This window comes from Mercenaria mercenaria, chromosome 8 (genome assembly GCF_021730395.1).
Source record: "Mercenaria mercenaria strain notata chromosome 8, MADL_Memer_1, whole genome shotgun sequence".
Taxonomy (NCBI): domain Eukaryota; kingdom Metazoa; phylum Mollusca; class Bivalvia; order Venerida; family Veneridae; genus Mercenaria; species Mercenaria mercenaria.
The window spans coordinates 10,528,929-10,551,335 of NC_069368.1; the positions used below are offsets into that span (position 1 = coordinate 10,528,929).

Here is a 22,407-nt window from a genome sequence, read left to right on the forward strand (position 1 = left end):
TACTGATCACTTGTGTGAAGTGTCATTAAATTGTGTCAAGGGGATAAGGAGAGATGGTGCACACAAGATTGTGTCTATGTATATAGTATAGTAACAAAAAAACAAGAGCTGTCCATAAGACAGCCAAGCTCGACTATTCGAAATATTGTCACAGAAGCTGGAAATTATTACCCAAAATGTTAAATATCAAAAGAGTTTTAAGTTCAAAAGGGGACATATCAGAGTTATGGGACTTGATGCTATCAACTAGTTTTATAACCCCGAAGAAACATGTTAAGTTTCAATTCAATATCTGCATTAGTTTTGGGGATAGTAACTTGCATGTAAAACTTTAACCAGAATTTTCTAAGTCCAAAAGGGGGCATAATTTGCTCAAAATACATGTTAAGAGTTATGGAACTTGACCCAGTGAGGTAGGTAATTGATCTAGAAAAAGAATAAATAAGTTCCAAATCTATATGCCTTTTAGTAATAGCTGTATTTACTTGCACGCAAAACTTTAACCAGAATTTTCTAAGTCCAAAAGGGGGCATAATTTGGCCAAAATACATGCCAGAGTTATGGGACTTGACCCAGTGAGGTAGGTAATTGATCTAGAAAAAGAAAAAATAAGTTCCAAATCTATATGCCTTTTAGTAATAGCTGTATGTACTTGCACGCAAAACTTTAACCAGAATTTTCTAAGTCCAAAAGGGGGCATAATTTGGCCAAAATACATGCCAGAGTTATGGGACTTGACCCAGTGAGGTAGGTAATTGATCTAGAAAAAGAAAAAATAAGTTTCAAATCTATATGCCTTTTAGTAATAGCTGTATGTACTTGCACGCAAAACTTTAACCAGAATTTTCTAAGTCCAAAAGGGGGCATAATTTGGCCAAAATGAAGGTCAGAGTTATGGGACTTGGTGCTATCAACTAGTTTTATAACCCCGAAGACACATGTGAAGTTTCAATTCAATATCTGCATTAGTTTTGGAGATAGTAACTTGCATGTAAAACTTTAACCAGAATTTTCTAAGTCCAAAAGGGGGCATAATTTGCTCAAAATACATGTTAGAGTTATGGAACTTGACCCAGTGAGGTTGGTAATTGACCTAGAAAAAGAATAAATAAGTTTCAAAGCTATATGCCTTTAAATGATAGCTGTATGTACTTGCATGCAAAAACTTAACCAAGGTGTGACGCCGACGCCGACGCCGACGCCAGGGTGAGTAGAATAGCTAGACTATTCTTCGAATAGTCGAGCTAACAAAGTCCCATAACTCTGCAATTTTTTTTTCTAAAAGAACCTAACATGCCCCATGCACAACTACTGTTGGTACTGATCACTTGTTTGAAGTTTCATTAAATTCTGTCAAGGGGATAAGGAGAGATGGAGCGCACAAGATTGCGTCTACGGACAGACAGACAGACGGACAGACAGACAGACAACCTGAAACCAGTATATCCCCCCTTACAACTTTGTTGTCGGGGGGTACAATAACCTTGACCAATGTGGCCCCATATACAACCCCAACATTTGTCTTACTATAAGCAACCTATAGGCTTCGCTTCATTTCAATACCGCAACCCAAACTACAGTTATTGAGCTAACATGATGAGTCTGACGGAAGCATAATAAAATTCTGGAGTAGAAGTAATCTTGGCAGACCTGTCACAACTTTGCAAACAAATGTTTTAGAATGACCAAACAGTTAACCTTTAGTCTGCTAAATTTCTAAAATGAACTGGTCCATCATTCAAATTGGGCAGTACTTTTTATTATTTGAAGGGATGTTCAATGAAAATTTACTGACTGAATAGAGAACAGTGCAGACCATAATCAGCCTCAACTGGTCTCAAAGGCAGAAACATTCGCCGACACAGGCTAAAGGTTAGGAACCTAAGATACAGTGCTGAAATGACAAAAGATACACTTACCAGTACATAGGGAGAATCAGTTTTCGGGTGTACATAGCCCCACTTGTAGGTGGAAGAATAGTTAAAACGGGCGACCTTGATCCCACACTGTCAACTTTAGTCACACCAACTTGAAAACCAAATAACTGAAATTTTGTATGTTAAATGCAATTAAATTTAGGTCACAAAGGGAGTATATATAGTCACAGTGTAAAATATAGCTAACTGCACTGATATAAAGAAGAAAATTACCACTTTTTACGTTGAACTGACAATTACTTTATCATTTTGAAGTTTTATATCCCATATCAATCATTCAGCTTGAAAACAACCTTAAATATATGAATCTTGAAATAAAGAACTTATTAAATCATTGAATTTCATGGGTACAATGTTTTATGGTTTTGATCAAAACAGTTATAAATGTTAAGGATTTCAACTTCTGAACATAAAATTAATGGGAGTTTTACTTGTTCATTGGGATCTAATTTTGTGGATTGAATCAATTGTGAAATCCATGAAAATTTGTTCCCTATGAATATTACTGATTACATCTTAACAGTTAGGTAGCCCATGTGTACAGAGACTATTTGTTTGTTTCAGTGTAAGATCGAAATATATTCCTCCAAATGAACAACATAATGCAATGTTTTTATGACTGGCCCAGCCATGAGTGAAAATGTAAATTACAGAGCTCACAAGTGAAATATGTATAAACCTTACAATGAAACAAACAAATTTTCTTCATTATCAAATTTATGTATTTTCAATGGTTTTGACCACATAATACACACTAGACCAGCACAACTTCCCATGCATTGCGTCAGGATGACGTGATGTCACGATATCTATGTTGAAAAACTGTCAAATAGTTAATGACGTTTCTAGACTTCTTTTTTAAGTTACATTTTATTATGACAGAACGTAAATCTTTGTTTGTGATTGTAGTGTGATTGTAGTGTCTCTGAATGTAATGAATGAAAATGAAAAGATGTCCAAAAGTATTCTTTAATCACTGATACCATCTCAAATGCAGTCTGTAATAACTAAGTCAATTTTATTTCAGGCAAGAGCTGGCACCTCCGTAAAACAACTGGCCTTCCATAAGCCACTGCATGACTTCCTCTCATTAAAGAATTCTATACCATACACTGGGTTCTGAGCCAGCAGAGGTGATGGGGAAGTGATTCAAAATCAAAAACAACTAGAAAATGCTTTTGTAAAAAAGCGCATGTCTCCCCCAATGCAAAGTCCTATCGGCAAGAAGTCAATAGGGGTCAGGAGCAAAAGTCAAAGAGACACTGATGGTTGGCTGCAATAGGGATCATCTACTTGGCATGTCCAGTCATCCCCCTAAATTTCAACACACTTGACCTAGTGGTTCTCAAGTCACTGTTCAGGCTCCTGTGACCTCGACCTTTGATCAAGTGACCTCAAAATAAATAGGGGTCATCTACTCTGCATGTCCAATCATCCTATTAAGTTTCAACATTGTAGGTCAAGTGGTTCTCAAGTTATTTCCAAACAAGAGCTGTCTCCATAGGATGACACATGCCCCCGATGGCACTTTGAATGAATAGTTATGGCCGATGTTAGAGTTTAGGACTTTTGACCTAAGGACCTGGGTCTTGCCCGCGACACATCGTCTTACTGTGGTACACATTCATGCCCAATAATTTTAAAACCCATGCATGAATGACAAAGATATGGACCGGACACGCCCATCAATGCACTATCATGAAATATGACCTTTAACGTCTAAGTGTGACCTTGACCTTTGAGCTACGGACCTGGGTCTTGCGTGCGACACGTCGTCTTACTGTGGTACACATTCATGCCAAGTTATTTAAAAATCCATCCATGGATGACAAAGATATGGACCGGACACGAATGCACTATCATGAAAAATGACCTTTAACGTCTAAGTATGACCTTGACCTTTGAGCTACGGACCTGGGTCTTGCGCACGACAAGTTGTCTTATTGTGGTACACATTCATGCCAAGTTATTTGAAAATCCATCCATGGATGACAAAGATATGGACCGGACACGAATGCACATCATGAAAAATGACCTTTAACGTCTAAGTGTGACCTTGACCTTTGAGCTACGGACCTGGGTCTTGCGCGCGACACGTCGTCTTACTGTGGTACACATTCATGCCAAGTTATTTGAAAATCCATCCATGGATGACAAAGATATGGACCGGACACGAAAATTGTGGACAGACCGACAGACTGACAGACGGTTCAAAAACTATATGCCTCCCTTCGGGGGCATAAAAATGATTTTACATGAACAGGCCACTGTTACCTTGACCTTTAACAGACTGACCCCAAAATCAATAGGGGTCATCTACTCTGCATGTTCAATCATCCTATGAAGTTTCAACATTCTGGGTCAAGTGGTTCTCAAGTTATTGATCAGAACTGGTTATCAATGTTCAGGCCCCTGTGACCTTGACCTCTGATGGAGTGACCCCAAAAACAATAGGGGTAATTTACTCTGCATGAACAATCATCCTATGAAGTTTCAACATTCTGGGTCGAGAGGTTCTCAAGTTACTGATTGGAAATGGTTTTCCATGTTCAGGCCCCTGTGGCCTTGACCTTTAACAGAGTGACCCTAAAATCGTTAGGGGTCATCTACTTTGCATGACCAATCATCCTATGAAGTTTCATCATTCTGGGTCAAGTGGTTCTCAAGTTACTGACCGGAAATGGTTTTCAATGTTCAGGCTCCTGTGACCTTGACCTTTCACAGAGTGACCCCAAAATCGTTAGGGGTCATCTACTCTGCATGACCAATCATCCTATTAGTTTCAACATTCTGGGTCAAGTGGTTCTCAAGTTACTGACCGGAAATGGTTTTCAATGTTCAGGCCCCTGTGACCTTGACCTTTAATGGAGTGACCCCAAAATCGATAGGGGTCATCTACTTTGCATGTACAATCATCCTATGAAGTTTCAACATTCTGGGTCAAGTGGTTCTCTAGTTATTGATCGGAAATGGTTTTCAATGTTCAGGCCCCTGTGACCTTGACCTTTGACGGGGTGACCCCAAAATCAACAGGGGTCATCTACTCTTCATGACCAATCATCCTATGAAGTTTCAACATTCTGGGTCAAGTGGTTCTCTAGTTATTGATCGGAAATGGTTTTCAATGTTCTGGCCCCTGTGACCTTGACCTTTGACGGAGTGATCCCAATATCAATAGGGGTCATCTACTCTTCATGACCAATCATCCTATGAAGTTTCAACATTCTGGGTCAAGTGGTTCTCTAGTTATTGATTGGAAATGGTTTTCAATGTTCAGGCCCCTGTGACCTTGACCTTTGACGGAGTGACCCCAAAAACAAAAGGGGTCGTCTACTCCAGCAGCCCTACAACCCTATGAAGTTTGAAGGTTCTAGGTCAAATGGTTCTCCAGTTATTGCTCGGAAATGAAGTGTGACGTACAGACGGACGGACGGAAGGATGGACGGACAGGGCAAAAACAATATGTCTCCTGGGGGAGACATAATTAACCAAACTCCCATAGAGACTTCAGATTATCACAATTTGCTTGTTTGGGTTTACCACTGTTTTTCAACAGTACTTCAGTTACGTAACAACAGGCAGTTAACCTAGCCAGTGTCCTTGATTCTGTAGCAGTACAAACCTGTTCTCCGCAAGTAACTGCCAACTTCGCCACAAGAAACAGAGGTGGAGGATGAATGTTTTCCAACACAATCTCTTTTATCAAACTGTCACAGAAACATACACTTTCAGCAGGGATCAAACTCACAACCCTGTGATCTGTAGATCTGCACTCACCCTATTGAGCTAAGCCAGCAGGTACCAAACTATGACAAAGAAGTAAAACTAAAAATATATCTTCAAATGCAACAAATTTAACAAAATCTAATTAATCTTAATAACTACCTTCATCTGAGTGTGTGAGTGGCAGTGATGCAGTAGGTTGCTAGACGGACCTGCTATCTTGCTCACAAGCTGCACCAATTTACGAGGGTACATTGGTGATGTGATCTGGAGGTCAAACCGCTGACTCGTTATCTGCAGACCAAACAGCGGGTGTAATACTGTAGCTTGTTGAGGTTTGTTCTGTTAATTGAAGTATTTAATTATTTGTAACACAAATAAGGCTAATAAGATCATAGTTGCAAGAATTAGATAAGAAATATGGAAATTAAAAAAAAAACAAAACAGGTTTTTTCCAATATCTTAGATATTCTGCAACTTAGTTGAAGGATGATGAAAGCAGGATAAAATAAAATATTATGTAGGATTTATACAATGATAAACAATGGACATAAAATAAGTTATAATCCGGAAAACATCTTTACTTGATCTTAAGGAAAAACTACATGTACATGTGTGTCCATAGCCCCCACATTCTGTCCATGACTCTAGGTGTATTATTTTTTAAAGTATATTCAACACAAACTTTTAAAATTATTTTCAAAACCAGACCAGTGGTTTAGGAGATGTCGTTTGAAGATTTCAATTTCTACTTATAGCTCTGGTGGCCCCTGTGTGCAACCAAGCAGAACAGTTTGAACAATTTTACAAGAGTACCAGCAAAGAAACATAAAGATAAAGTTTCATCTACATCCACCAGAAGAGATATTGCTTGAAGAAAAGTGTGGCTGGACAGTCGGATGCTGGACAGACGGACACCAGGCAGTGAGCAATCACACTAGCTCATCCCTGAGCACTTCGCCCTTGGGGTGAGCTAAAAATGGTCCAGAATATTATCGCTTTGCATTCTTTTAGAATTAAAAATAGAAAAATGCTCTTCTCAAAATTAATGTGAGCAAATCTACCTTCTGTTGTGAAGATCTATAGGATTTCTTTGAAATATCACAATAAGCATGCTCAGCTGAGAGAACGGATATGATTGGCTGAAGCAAGGTCAGGTGGTACATTCTAGTGGGAATGTACTCTTCCATGGATTTCATTTGTTCTTCTGTAGGGTGAGGTCTGCTCTCATCAACTCTTTCTGTACAAACAAAATGTTACAGTAAAATCTCGACAGTAATGGCCTGTTTTATTTACTACCTAAATTTAATTTTGTTTTTCATAGATTTATAAATCTACACATGGCAACCAAAATGCAACTGTAACAGTGGAATCTCCCCAGTACTGGCCTTCTTACTGACAGACTACATTTAAATCTTGCTAAAAATAGATTCAGAAATTATCAAAAGGCAACCAGAATGCAACATTAAAATCTACAGGAAGTAAACCTAACTAGAGCTCCTGGATTCTGTACCAGTACAAACCTGTTCTCCGAAAGTAACTGGCAACTTCCCTACATAAATCAGACGTGGAGAATGAATGATTTCAGACACAAAGTCTTTTATCTAATTGTCACAGTAAATATACACCTTGCATGAGGATCGAACTCACTACCCCGCGATCCGTAGATCTACCTCTCCCTATTGAGCTAAGTGGGCAGGATGGACACTCTACTTACTAATAGTATTTTAACACTGAAATAGGGTATATCGTAGGAAGCTAGAGCTATCACTGGAGTTACTATTACCCCTGCAAAAATGTTTTCTCTGCGGTGACAAAACATTACGTAAGTTTTAATGACCATGAAATCAAATGAAAATACATTACCTTTATGGGGTTTTGAGTAAGGCTCATAGTCATACTTGTATGCGGCAGCAAGAAGTTTCTGTACTCTATGAACTGTGGTGCTAGACACATTCAGATGACACTGACCAATCACAAACCTTGCCAGGGCATTCTCTTGTACAAAAACTGTCGACTCATCCTGACTGGAAACTGATGACTTGCTACCTGGAATGGATTTGGTGATTTTTATTGTTCCATTCAAAATACTGGGATTATTGTGTGATATTTTTAAACACTATTTTGGAGTAATAAATTCATCTGCTTTTATTCATGTAACTTCAAAACCTGCTTTTGTTAATGTAACTTAAACAAATATGGTTTGGTTACGAAACACCAAAAATGAAGTTCTGGAATGTAACTGACATATTAATTGAGTAAGGATTGGCTATGTAAATTCAATTATATAAAGTTGCTATATATCGTCAATAATGAAATCTGCTTTAGTTACAAAATGTAACTTCAAAATCTGCAATAGTTTGTTTCCATTGCTACAATAACTGAACTGGTAAGAAAATTAAACTTCAGCTACTAAACCAGCTCTGGTTATGTATCCTCAAGTAATTGAAAACCTTGTTAAGTTAAGTAATCTCAATTTTATATATAATTAAACTTGCTTTTTGCTTTGGTTTTTATTGTTTTTTCAAGTCATTATAGCATTGATATCTGGTGATTTTTTTCAAACTTCAGCTTGGTGGTGGAGGACAATCCATCAAAATCCTCTGGGATTATTTCATGCAAGTAAGTGAGGCATTACAGATTACAAATTGCCCATTACAAATTACAAATTACTGATTACAATTATATACATACTTGTATGAGAGCTTTCATCCTCTGGTTTCACCATACTGTACAGACTATCAAGCCAGAAAAATCCAAACTTCTGTACACCATACTGTTCAGTATAAACCTTTCAAAAATAACAGAAGATTGCATAGTTTGGTATCAAGTCACACTGACACAATTTAGGTGATATGGTCATATTCCAGTTTTGTGGTCGAAGACCCAAGCTGCTTTTCTGAAAATTATTTCAGGTATGGGTTGGCATCTGAATAGAACCAGACCTTTTGCAAGTCAGCAGCAGGACTTTCTCATATAATGACTGCATCACAGCTAGAGCAGAGGTAAACAAGAGCACCGCCTTGCGGGTGCTGACGCTCATCTGATTTTTTTTGTGTAATAGAAATATTGTCCTACCCATGATTTTCTAAGTCTAAAAAGGGCCATCATTCTTGCAAAAAGCAGGATAGAGTTATGTTTCTTGATGTACAGTGTCCACTTATGATGGTGAAAAACTGTTGCAAGTTTTAAAGCAATAGCTTTGATAGTTTATGAGAAAAGTTGACTTAAACATAATACTCAACCAAGAAAATGATTTTCTAAGTCCAAAAGGGGCAATAATTATTGCAAAAAAGCAGGATGGAGTTATGTTGCTTGCTGTACAGGGTCAGCTTATGATGGTGAACAAGTGTTGCAAGTTTCAAAGCAATAGCTTTGATAGTTTAAGAGAAAAAGTTGACCTAAACATAAAACTTAACCAAGAAATCTGATATTTTCTAAGTCCAAAAGGGGCCATAAATCTTGCAAAAAGCAGGACGGAGTTATGTTTCTTGCTATACAGGGTCATCTTATGATGGTGAACGAGTGTTGCAAGTTTTAAAGCAATAGCTTTGATAGTTTAGGATAAAAGCTGACCTAAACATAAAACTTAACCAAGAAAACTGATTTTCTAAGTCCAAAAGGGGCAATAAATCTTGCAAAAAGCAAGATGGAGTTATGTTTCTTGATGTACAGGGTCTGCTTATGATGGTGAACAAGTATTTCAAGTTTCAAAGCAATAGCTTTGATAGTTTAGGAGAAAAGTTGACCTAAACATAAAACTTAACCAAGAAATCTGATATTTTCTAAGTACAAAAGGGGCCATAAATCTTGCAAAAAGCAAGATGGAGTTATGTTTCTTGTTATACAGGGTCAGCTTATGATGGTGAACAAGTATTCCAAGTTTCAAAGCAATAGCTTTGATAGTTTAGGAGAAAAGCTGACCTAAACATAAAACTTAACCAGGCAACGCCGACGCCGACGCCGACACCGACGCCGACGCCCGCTCAAGTGATGACAATAACTCATCATTTTTTTTCAAAAAATCAGATGAGCTAAAAATGGTACTAGTAGCTTTCGCTTGGCGCTCAGCATTATAGAGAATAGTGCTAGGACAGGTCAGCCCGGTGTCAGTATAATGTGACTGGGCGGGGTATCATGCCACGTGTCTACGGCGTGATATTCCAGTGAGGCAGCACTATAAAGTTGGGCATTGTGCTCACTGCTACAAGTAGACACTGTCGTTTATATGACTGAAAAATTGTTGAAAAAGACCTTAAACCCGAACACACACACACAGAGGTAAAAGTGCAAGTGAATGATTCTAAGACATCTACATTAACCGCTTAGCCAAAGAGATCTAAAATAAGACTCAAGTATAAGGTACTATATGTAAGGCAGGCTAAAGTATGTGGCTTTGCTGCTAGCTTTATAATGGCATCATGTCTATACCACTTCTCAAATTCCTTTGTTCTATTATTAACAAAGTAATACAGCTTTAGGTTTTTGTCCAAACCAGCAAACTTTGGTGAACAGCACTCAAGGAATATTTTCCCTACTTACCTTATGCCACTGTGAAGGTCACCAATTTGCTTACATTTCATTTTCACTAATACTTTCAACCAATTGAAGCCAATTTTAAGCTCAGTTCTAAATATTTCTTTTTAAATCATCAAATTTAAGGAAAACTTTACTCCTCTGTTTTGCAACTGGGACTTTTTTGCTTCATGGACATGCTTTAACCCTTACCATGCTGGACATGATTGATTCTGCCTTTGCGACCAGTGTAAATCATGATCAGCCTGCACATCCCTGCAGTCTGATCAAGATCTGCACTGTTTGCCATTCAGTCAGTATCTTTTTGGTAAGGAACCGCTTTTAACAGCTAATGGTACTCAGTCTGTCCAAATTGAAAGCTGGACAAGTTCATTATAGAACTTTAGCAGGGTAAGGGTTTAAAAGAAGAAGACCTTCACATATATTGCATGACTAACCAGAAAGTTCTAATTACTCACCTGTCTATGTTCATCAAAGTCCAGTATTTTAGATATTGGTATGCCGAGGTTTTCTGGACTTTGCTGATCAAACAATGATTGGCAGATGTAGTTTGTTGTTGTCTTGCTGAGAAGATTGTCTCCTCCCGACAGTAGCACATTGTTCTGTAAGAACATGTCTAAAATTTGGGTTTGTTTCATATGAAAATGCTTTAAAAACAACTACACAATCTGCTTGGAATCTTTTTCAGTTTTAATTAAAGTTTCATCTTCTTTTATACCAGCACAGATCTGGTTAACTAGCCATGCAGCTCCCCTTATAAAGAATGAACATTCTAATATTTTGGTGAGAATTAAATTGAGAAGACATTTTTTTCATAGCACCATGTTAAATAATGAATCTAAAATCTATGCAAACATAATTCTTATTTAATTAATGGATGAATGCACACACTGAGTATTAATATACTGACTAACAGTTAGTGTTAGGTTTAACCTAGGTTACATTTTATCTTAAGGTACTTGAACCATAATGACTATAGGCAAATTCCATGCGATAACACATTTTTGTTAATCAAGTCAGCCTTCTTCAGATATATAAAGGCTAGACAAGCACATGCCTTTCCGTAAAATATAAGAATGCCGAAATCTCATACTGAGAATATGCAATTTGCCAACTGTGACTAACTTAAGCATGTACATTCAATGCATGTGTGTGTGTTGAATGTGTGAGAATTAGTGCCCATGATATCACACACAACTTTACTCTGCCAGAAACTTCTGACACTGAAGTGACGTCATCTCAAGTAAAGCATCTGTATACATACCCTTGAATTTTCCTCTCCTTCAGCCCCACATATACAAGGTCCCTGTGAGTAAATGGCGACACTTGTCACCCCAAACTGGACGTCAAAGAATGTAAGACCTTGCATCAACATCTCCATGGAAATACCATCAGATTCCATGTAAAGGAAAGGCTTGAATGCAATCTTCTTAGGTCCATAGTGAGCTTTCTCCCTTATATACTCTGTTAACTGGGTAATGAATGAAAAAAGTCTAAATATGTTTATTTAGGTAGCTCTACATGTTAAGATCATTTTTTTCCTACAATGTAGAATCTGATTAAACCACAATTTTTCAAAACATAAATATATATAAGTTTATCTGCCCGATAAAAATAGATATGGTTGTTGTTTTAGCTAGACTGACTTGAAAATTATGCACCTTTATCAAATTTTCAAGATGGGAGTCTATGTACAAATTGATGATAATTTCACATTTAGTTTTAATTAAAAAGGCTTAAATTTACAACAAAAATACTCTATTAAAATTGCTTTTTCATGATTAATTCAAAACAATTCAAAGTTATTAAAAAATTTGAGAAAAGTTCTTATTACCAGTGTCTAAGTTTTTAACCCTTAGCCTGCTGGCAGCAAGTGATTCTGCCTTTGCGACCAGTGAAGACCAAGATCAGCCTGCACATCCGTGCAGTCTGATCATGGTCTGCACTGTTCGCTATTCAGTCAGTATCTTTTTGGTAAGCACCCCTTTTAACAGTTAATGGTATTATCCAAATTGAAAGATGGACAAGTTCATTATAGAAATTTAGCAGGGTAAGGCTTAAGAATGGTATTATCACCTGCTGTCGCTTATTTAAAAAGAATTAAAAAAAACTTGTTATGGAAAAAGCTGGTCAAACATTAAAGTCAGATCTGAGAAAATGAAACTTGAATCTTGAAAAGTGTACTGATAATGCTAAATGATGAAATATAAGAGTGTTGGTGCTGGCCTATTCAAAGATTTTTTAAACAGCCTATCAACGCAAATTTTAAACAGAAAAAAAAACCCAACTTAAAATCAGTTTGTTTGTTTATGTAAATGGTTCAAGAGAATGCTATTGCATATACATACCACCTCAAGACCAAAATCTACCTTAAATGGTACCAAAAGATAACATTTTTTTCTTTCAGGTTATTCAAAATCAGTTTTCTGGCCATAAGCATACCCATAAACAAGATGTCAAAATATGTTGTAAATTTCCAACAACAGAAATTATACTGTTGATGTAAAACTCATCTTTAACTTGAATGTCATTTTACAAGCATACATTCCACGATTAATAACCCTTACCCTGCTAAATTTCTACAGTGAACTTGTCCATCCTTCAATTTGGACAGTACCATTAACTGTTAAAAAGGATGCTAACCAAAAAGATACTGACTGAATGGCCAACAGTGCAGATCATGATCAGACAGCAGGGTAAAATCCTTCTTTTCTTTTTTTTTTTTTTCTTTTTTTTTTTTTTCATAAAAAAAATCTTGAAAGTGTTACAAGGTTAATGTAAAACTCACCTTAAATTTGATTGTCATCTTATAAGCATACATTCCAAGACTAAATATCAATGGAGGTGGCTTTTTCGACGGCTGCATAGCAATGTCATCCTCCTCCTCCTCTGGCATGATCTGTGGAACATATGACCATGCCCAGGAGGCCCAGCCCTGCTGTCCTTCTTGTTGCTCCACCTCGGGAGGCGGCTCACCAACTGAACTTTCTAAATTGTAGTTAAGACAACGTTACAAACCTTAAAATATTAAAGTTGTACACTGTTAATCTTTCACTTAAAATATCTTATAACAAGATATTGAAACTGCCATGATTGAAACCTATAGTTTTTTTCCTATTTTCGTAGCACTTCATCAACTGTTAAGATTTTCATTAACTGTAACAAATGCAAATTTAGCCTCACCATCGATTCTATCAAAAACAGATACTCTTTATTTGAGCTGTGCCTTGAGAAAACCAAAATAGTGGGTTTGCAACCAGCATGAATCCAGACCAGCCTGCACATTCCCGCAGTCTGGACAGGATCCATGCTGTTCGCTTTTAAAACCTATTGCAATTAGAGAAACTGTTAGCGAACAGCATGGATCCTGTCCAGACTGCGGGGATGTGCAGGCTGGTCTGGATCCATGCTGGTCGCAAAGCCAGTATGTTGGTTTTCTCATGGCACGGCTCGTTTCTGTACTAACAATATTGAACAAGCTGTATCCTACACTGGATTCAAAACTATCAAAACTCAGTTGTATGACCTTCTTAACTACCTCTTTAGCCTAGTGGTAGAGCTTCCGGTTGTTGGTTTGCTCTCTGGCCATATCACCCCCAATGTGAAAATGGGTACCAGTAGCTCCCCTCTCCATTAAAATGGATCTCTGATACTCTTGTGGCAATGGATATAAGGTATCAAGAGTAAATAATACTAGTTGTTGAACTTGTCTCCAATGAAAGTAATTAATCTGTGTCAGATACTATACCGTATTTTGGTGTGTATAGGTCGCGGTAATGTATAGTCCGCATCTAATTTTTGCTCTGGAAATGGTCGGAAAATTTAACCTTTAGCGTATTAGTCGCAGTTAAATTTCGGATTTTTTCCCCAGCAATATTTAATATTTACCGCCAAAAAAGTTATGGCGGCGGCCATATTGATGCCGCGGACTGAATTATTATCAGAACCTGATTGGTGGAAATCGGACAGTGTTATTTTCGTTCCCAACCGTTTCGTACCAACAGTAGTATCGGTAACAGACTACATCAAAGAAAAGCGGCTTTTTGACACTAATTAGCAGCAGACGGCTTGCGTTTACATTCTGTTGTCATGCAAGTTTAAGTGTGAATTGTTTGCATAGCAATTATAACACCTTTCCGTGTCATGTAATTAACCGCGTTCTTTTGATTCTGAGTAAAAAGATTAACAAAATATCTCTGTTTGGATTTTTTTCTTTTATTTAAAAATCAAAGTAAAAAATTATCTTTCAAGTTTTTTAATACGCTAAGAATTAGTATAAACAATGTTTGGAATGGAGGACGGATCTGTCCGGATTTTATCCAACCCGGAGTACATGTCAATGGCGTCCAGTAAAACGAAAGTAGAAACAAACGTAATTCAGACTGCAAAAACATCTTTGAATTAAAATCATTCGTAATTTTAATAGTCTGTATGGGTTATTTACGATATATTTTATTGAAAGTAACCGCTATTGGTTGAAAAGCCGCCTATATTGATATTTTTTATCCATTATGTTCGTTCGTAACAGATGCACGTAATTTTGCGAGAGCTACGGTCAGAAAATTGGCCCGAAAAAAAAAACTGCTGGCAATGTTCTGTCGTATAGGTCGCAGGAACTTTTTCAGGCAGCAAAATGGGTAGAAAAAGTGCGACCTATACACACCAAAATACGGTAACCATAAATGCTGTTCTTATGACCATGCCTCAATATATAACTTGAAAACTAGTAAAATTACCTGTTTTTGACTCCCTATCCACACTTTGTTGATCTGGTTCATCTGCACTTGTCTCTACTTCAAACTCTATAGTTCCATAATACAACGCCAAACATAGTTCAATCAAACGAATCAACATTGGAAGCTGCGTATCTGTCAATGAAAGGTCTAGTCGTTCGCAGTACACATTTAGTTTTGTCTCCAGCGGATATTTGGAGTGCATATTTTCATATTTTGTGTACAGTCGACAGGAAATGCTACATCTATACACCTGAAATAATGAAATGTAAAATTATTTTGTTTGACAATTCAGGTCATATGGTGACATTAAAACTTGCAGGATGAAGCAAGGGCCAATGCTGCAGTACGCCCTATGTCACTTAACTGATCTAAAGCATAAATTGCATTTTCTATATGAGCCACGCCATGAGAAAATCAACATAGTGGCTTTGTGACCAGCATGGATCCAGACCAGCCTGCACATTCACGCAGTCTGGTCAGGATCCATGCTGTTCACTAAAGGTTTGTCTAATTGCAGTAGGCTATAAAAGCGAACAGCATGGATCCTGACCAGACTGTGCGGATGCGCAGGCTGGTCTGGATCCATGCTGGTCGCAAAGCCACTATGTTGGTTTTCCCATGGTGCGGCTCATATACAGTTAACTTGTCTAAGTAGTCACCTGCATTAAGCAGCCACTTGCTTAAAGCAATCAATCAGAAAACTTTCAATCAGCAAACTTCCTATTTTCTTTTGTTCTAATAAGCAGGCACCTGTCTTCAGCAGCCATGTTGTGTCCCTCACTTGAGTGGCTGCCTAAGAGAGGTCTGACTGTACTTTAGACTGTCAATTAATTTTCAACCACTGGGGTAAAAGCAAAACTGCCAACTGAAAATACTGGTAAAAGTATCTTAAATTATTAATGGCAAATAAGCCAGGAACATTATCATATAAACTAAATACTATCATTGTATATTTATATATAAACATAATGCTATCATTGTATATTTATATAAAAACATAATGCTATCATTGTATATTTATATCTAAACTTAATGCTATTGTTGTATATTTATATATAAACTTAATGATATTATTGTATATTCATATATTAACTTAATGCTATCATTGTACAGTGAAACACCGCTCGCTCGAGCATCAATGACTCGAGCACCCGGGCTCGCTCGAGCAATTCATGTGGTCCCGGCCGATTTCCTTCTATTTTCTATGTGATATTACCATGGCTGGGTCGAGCATCGATAACTCGATCGCTCGAGCATGACACCTGGTCCCTGTGTATTAATTTACTCTTTGTTACTTCTGGCTAACTCGAGCAGAGGTGTCAAAATTTTTCACACCTTCGGCGGTCAGAATTTGTCGGTTAATTAAACATTTTCACACACCGTTGAAATTGCGTAGTCTATTCCCAGACTATCTTAAATGTTTGTTTGTCGGTATAGTTGATCTTATGATGAGAATAATTATTGATAAAATCTTAAAGAAAAGTTTTATTGATCAAATATCGATCAATTACTGATTACTTAAAGCATCTTGTCTGCGGGATAGAGAAGATAGTTATGAGATCTTAGTATTTTAATCAGCAATTGTTTGCATGCAAATGAAGGAAATAATATAGCCGTTTCATAAAATTCAGACGATAATTATGATATGCACTTGTTGATGAATAAAAAAAATCTTAGTTGTTTCTTCACATGTGCCATTTACAAATTATATATTGAAACGTCTATCAATAGATAACGTTTGTAATACGTTTGTTTTTGAAAAATGTCACAAGTATGTTATTAGTACGCATCACCGTTTACTCTGCAAACGGTCCCAATAACAGTTGGTAAAACAAACTTTAGTTTTCTTCGTATGTTGGTCAATGTTTGGGCCGCTCGAAACCATGGATAACTCGAGCATTTTGCTCATCCCCTTGCGACCTCGAGCGAGCGGTGTTTTACTGTATATTTATCCATAAACTTAATGCTATAATTGTATATTTATCCATAAACTTAATGCTATCATTGTATATTTACATATACAGTCGAGACCGTTGCAAGAGACCGACATTGGGAAGCAGCAAAAAAGGTCACATATGACAGGGAGTCTCTTAAAACAGTCTCACTCAACCGGCTGACATTGGTTTCATATAATACATATATCTCCTTGATTTTTCCAGTTAAGTACACATATATCGGGTGCTTCTATATATATTTATGAGTGAAAAATGTTTAAATACTATTTCTTTAATTACATTTTGATAAAATAAAACATTTAAAATTGTTTGCACATTCATATGTCATGATGTTGAAAAAACATTAAAATTTAAGCTCTTGATCTGGCAACAGAATAAAGGTAAGCAGTAATTGAGATTTTAAAATATAAATGTTCCATTAGGTATAGATGAACTATTTAAACACTGGGGTTAATGTTCATTTGTTTCTTTGTGTATTAATGGTCGTGTGATATTTATTCATTTATTGACTGCATCTTTAAACCATATTTACTTCCTTGTTTCCTGTTAATTACCGCCTTTTTGTTTCACCAGCAACATTGTTAATTTATGTGACTTTATACGACGGTTTTTCCCCGATCGAGCAACGCTTGTGCCTTAACACACTGTTCCAATGTCAAATCAGTTCTTTTTTGCGTTTTCATCTGCCATATTTTGTAAACAAATAAGTTCTTGCATCCAGCAACTTCATGCGAGATAACAAACGGTAACTCTGTCGTGTAAAGACTTGTGAGGGAGTATCTCATAGTCGTTGAAAATGGTCTAATAATCAATTTAGGAGACTGATTTTACAGTCGCTGGTCGCGTAAAGCAGGGGGTCGCTTAATTCATACTATTTTTATAGTAAATTGTGTCCGGAGCATAAAATAGTGTCGCATATGACAGGGAGTCGCTAAATTCAGGGTGTTGTTAAAACAGTCTTGACTGTAAACTTACTGCTATCGTTGTATATTATAAGAAAAGGGTCAGATTTTGATACAAGAAACTGAGAAATAACCTACCACTGGATCTTGGTAGTTCTCAATTTTTCCACTAGCATCCCTTTTATCAAGGCATACAGTTGCATCGCAGAAATTGACAGTTCGCCGCAACACAAAATCCGGTGCTGAAAGTTCAACGAATGCTCTATTCCAATCCTTGTCCACACTGTAACACTCAGCAGACTTAACATTCAGTGAAAGGACAATGTCATCTTCAACAAACTTCACAATCAGGTTGTTGACAATGATGCTTACATTGTTGAGGATCTTATTCATAAGGCTTTGTAGATAACCTAAAATATTCAAATGAACTTGTAATATGACCTATGTGGCACAAAATATGAGCCGCGCCATGAGAAAACCAACTTAGTGGGTTTGCGACCAGCATGGATCCAGACCAGCCTGCGCATCCGCGCAGTCTGGTCAGGATCCATGCTGTTCGCTAATGGTTTCTCTAATTGCAGTAGGCTTTAAAAGCGAACAGCATGGATCCTGACCAGACTGCGCGGATGCGCAGGCTGGTCTGGATCCATGCTGGTCGCAAACCCACTATGTTGGTTTTCATCCGCGCAGTCAGGTCTGGATCCATGCTGGTCGCAAACCCACTATGTTGGTTTTCTCATGGCACGGCTCATATATCTTTTTACACATCTGAGATGACAATTTCTCTCATACATTGTATCTTAAACATTATTACACACTTCAGTCCTCGGCAAATTGTTTCAACCATCAACTGGCAAGCCATTCAGTAAATGTTTAATAACATGACATAATGATAAAAATTGAATTTTCACAAGACTTTTAAGTTTTGACTTTACAATGAAGCTCAGCAAATATTAGTAGAAACGGACCAGTCATACAACAAAAATACAGGGCACCATGTAATACAGAAAATTATAAGATGGCTATTTAGAAGAAGATACATAAAACAAGAGCTATCAGAGGACAGCAACACTCTACTATTCAAATACCTCTTCACTAAAAATGATAAAATAACATACCAGTAATAATAGACATAAACAAAACAAAAAAAACATAGACATCAGCAAAAGGGGCAACTATTTTGAGCTGTAGAACTTACCCTTCTTATAGGGTTTTTTGAGAATACAGATTACACCACAAATACTGCTAAGCTGAAAAGGGGCATAACTTTGTGAAAAAGCAAAACAGAGTTACTGCACCTCTTCAGTGAATGTAAGATCATCACAGGGGACAAGTGTGTGAAGTTCGAATTCATTCTCATTTGTGGATACTGAGAAACAAGGTTACATGTACATACAAAACTTAACCAAAAATTGATAAGTCAAAAAAAGGGGCATAACTTTGTCAAAATGGAGATATAAAACCAGTGCACTGCATGTCAGACCATCACAGAGAACAAGAGTGTGAAGTTACAATCTATTCCCCTTGGTGGCTAAGTACATACAAAACTTTACCAGAAATTGCTAGCATAACTTTGTAAAATTGCAAAACAAAGTTATGAAGCATGTGTATTGCATGGCAGATCATTACAGGGAACAAGTGTGTGATACTTCAATCCATTTCCACAAGGGCATGGTTACTGAGATACCAATTTACATACAAAACTACACCAAATCGTAGACACTGACACGGACACTGAGAAATGGGTGAACGTAAGTGCTTTTCCTATTCTGCAAATGAAGCTAAACAGTATCTCAATATAACATCACAAAAGGTCCTTGTGAAACAATACAATTTCTGAGAAGATAAAACGATAAAAAATCTACATTTACATTAAGTACATAAAGTACAAAATTGAAGAAGCTAATGCGAGAAAAGAATGGTATGAAAAGTAATTTAATCAAAATGACCTGACACAAGTTTTAATGACTTGTAAACGAACTTCAATTACAGTATGCAACAGTGAATGTATTTTAATAAGAAATTAATTTACATATTTTATGAGAATTACAAAATTATTTACGTTATTTTATGCAAATTAAAGGTACATGTAATAATTGGTATATAGCAAAAATCCTTGAAAAAGATAAAAGTCTAACCTGGTGGAAGATCTACACTCTCCTGTTTGCGAGATTTCAGCTTTTGACTTGATTTCCCAGGCGTTTCTGAAGATGCTCTTGAACTCCTGCCTTTATAAGCCGTATCTCTCAGCTTTAAGATACATTCTATAGTGTTAATAGTAACAACAACAGGGTCTGATCCAAGTTTTGTCCACGGGACGTGAAGGCGTAGTTCATGAATGTGGCCGCTCTGGAAAACTATAGGCAACTGCATCGCTTTTTCTATGATGTCAAGACGGAGGTCTAGATTGTATAAAACAGCATCACCGCCCCACAACGACAGCTGAAAATCCTCAGGACGAAGTTTGACATACTTGTCCAAGTACCCCATCAACAAGGGAGTGATGTAAGACTCTATCTTAAACATTTTTGGCTTGATTGTACAACTGATGACAATATTAACCTCCAAATTTGTTAGAAACCAGCACCATTCTGGCCATTGCTATCATCAATCAGGAAAGTCACTTTTTTTCCCAAAAATTCTGAAAAAGACAAAAGAATCATTGACATTCAAGACATAAATGGTTTTAAAAGAAAAAGTGGGCTTTTGAGAAAACTGAAAAATACTACATATATTTTGTTTTAGGGAACTGAGCTTACCAAAATTGTTTCTATCCATACTGAAACCTCATAGGCTAAAGCTTTTAAATACTGATAGTACTCAAATTGTGAAGCTGAAATTAATCAAACTGAAATTAACAAATTGTATATACAGTCGAGACTGCCTTAACGACCCCCTGAATTTCACGACTCCCTGTCATATGCGACACTATTTTATGCTCCGGACGCAATTTACTATTAAAAGAGTCTGAATTAAGCAACCCCCTGCCTTACGCGGCAAGCGACTGTGAAATCAGGCTCCCGAATCAATATTTAGACCGTTTTCAGAGACGCTCCCTCGCAAGATTTTACACGGTAGAGTTACCGTTCTTTATCTCGCGTGAAGTTGCTTGAGACGAGAACTTATTTGTTTAAAAAAAACGGCTGATGAAAAACATAAAAAAGAACTGTTTTGACATTAGAACAGCGTGTTAAGGCACTTGAATTGCTCGATTAGGGAAAAACCAGCGTATAAAGTCGCTGAAGAATTCGGAGTCGGTGCATAAATTAACTTTATTCCTGGTGAAACCAAAACATGGCGGTATTTAACAGGAAACAACGAAGCAAACACAGATTAATCATTAAAGATGCAGCCAATAATCGAATAAATGTCAATGAACAATTAGTACACAAAAATATAAATATCATAAACCTCAGTGTGTAAATAGTTCAAATGGAATATTTATATTTTACTGCTCCCCTTTATTTTCTTGCCAGATCATGAGCTTAAATTTGTTTTATCAACATCATACGAATGATGCAAATTATTTGAAATTTATATTTTATCAATATGCAATTAAAGAAATAGTATTTAGTTATTTTCCACTCCTACCTTACAAGAGGCCAATATATAAGTATCCGATATTCATGTACTTTAATTGGAAAAATATATGAAACTAGCGTCATCCTGTTAAGTGAGACTGTTCTAAGAGACTCCCTGTCATATGTGACCTTTTTCGCTGCTTCCCAAAGTCGGTCTCTTAAAACAGTCCCGACTGTATATCTTTTTTTCAATTGGCTATTATGAAAGGTCATATCTGCATGTCTCTACTTACAGCCTATTTATTACAACTTGGGATAGGTTAAAAAAAAAATGTTTTGTTTTTTGGGGGGTTTTTTTTGGAGGGTTTTTTTCTTCTTCAGAAATTGGGGAAAACAATACACTTTTTGGAGAGGGAATTTCGACCCCCAAAATGGCCTAAAAATCACTGTATATAATTATTGTATCAAAAAATCACATACATGTAACATTAATATGCAATCTTCAAAAGTTGTAGAAGGCAGATATGACCTTTTGCTTCAGTAAATATTGCTAAAAATATTAAGCGCAGCCATATGTTAAACTGTTATGCATCCCTGCCCTTTAGGATGCAATTTTGTTTTATTATGCTTCAATATGACAATAAAATATATCACAAATTGACAAAAGACTTCCATTTATACAATAGTACTAAGTTTTAACTAATTATTGATTTGCATGTAATGTGATGTAGATTATAGACCCATTTTAACTTACTACTCCCACATATGCCCATTTATGCACTCTTTCTCTCGAACATTTGCCACCAGTCCTGGGCCCAAACCCTATTTGTTTTCAGGCTACCGTAGATATCCATGTATAATGCGCAGTTTTTTGACCCCGGGACCACCTCCGAATCGTGGGTGCGCATAATACACAGGTATAGACAATTTTCCAACTTCAAAACAAGTTTGTTACCTATGTTCGCCATTTTGGTAAAGGGAAACTACTCCCCGCGCTTACTGTCACCGCTAAAATTTAAGATTGCCGTTACGTTCCGTAAAAGATCAAATGGTTTATTTTTCTTTCAAACAAAATTAATTTCATATAAATTTAAAAG

The 22,407-nt window shown here is 36.8% G+C and overlaps 1 protein-coding gene across 1 annotated transcript in view; it reads right to left on the reverse strand.

Moving 5' to 3' along the window:
- LOC123565511 (intermembrane lipid transfer protein VPS13B-like) overlaps window positions 1-22,407 on the reverse strand; it is a 76,593-nt gene that overhangs the window by 53,191 nt on the left and 995 nt on the right. The window contains exons 2-12 of the mRNA XM_053549368.1: window positions 19,928-20,430; window positions 17,928-18,199; window positions 14,933-15,182; window positions 12,985-13,184; window positions 11,461-11,667; window positions 10,655-10,798; window positions 8,355-8,451; window positions 7,527-7,709; window positions 6,725-6,900; window positions 5,823-6,002; window positions 1,920-2,044 (exon numbers count right to left, since the gene is read on the reverse strand). Of these exons, the coding sequence (XP_053405343.1) occupies window positions 1,920-2,044; window positions 5,823-6,002; window positions 6,725-6,900; window positions 7,527-7,709; window positions 8,355-8,451; window positions 10,655-10,798; window positions 11,461-11,667; window positions 12,985-13,184; window positions 14,933-15,182; window positions 17,928-18,199; window positions 19,928-20,315 (2,222 nt within the window). The 5' untranslated portion in view covers window positions 20,316-20,430. The remainder of the gene's footprint in view (window positions 1-1,919; window positions 2,045-5,822; window positions 6,003-6,724; window positions 6,901-7,526; window positions 7,710-8,354; window positions 8,452-10,654; window positions 10,799-11,460; window positions 11,668-12,984; window positions 13,185-14,932; window positions 15,183-17,927; window positions 18,200-19,927; window positions 20,431-22,407) is intronic.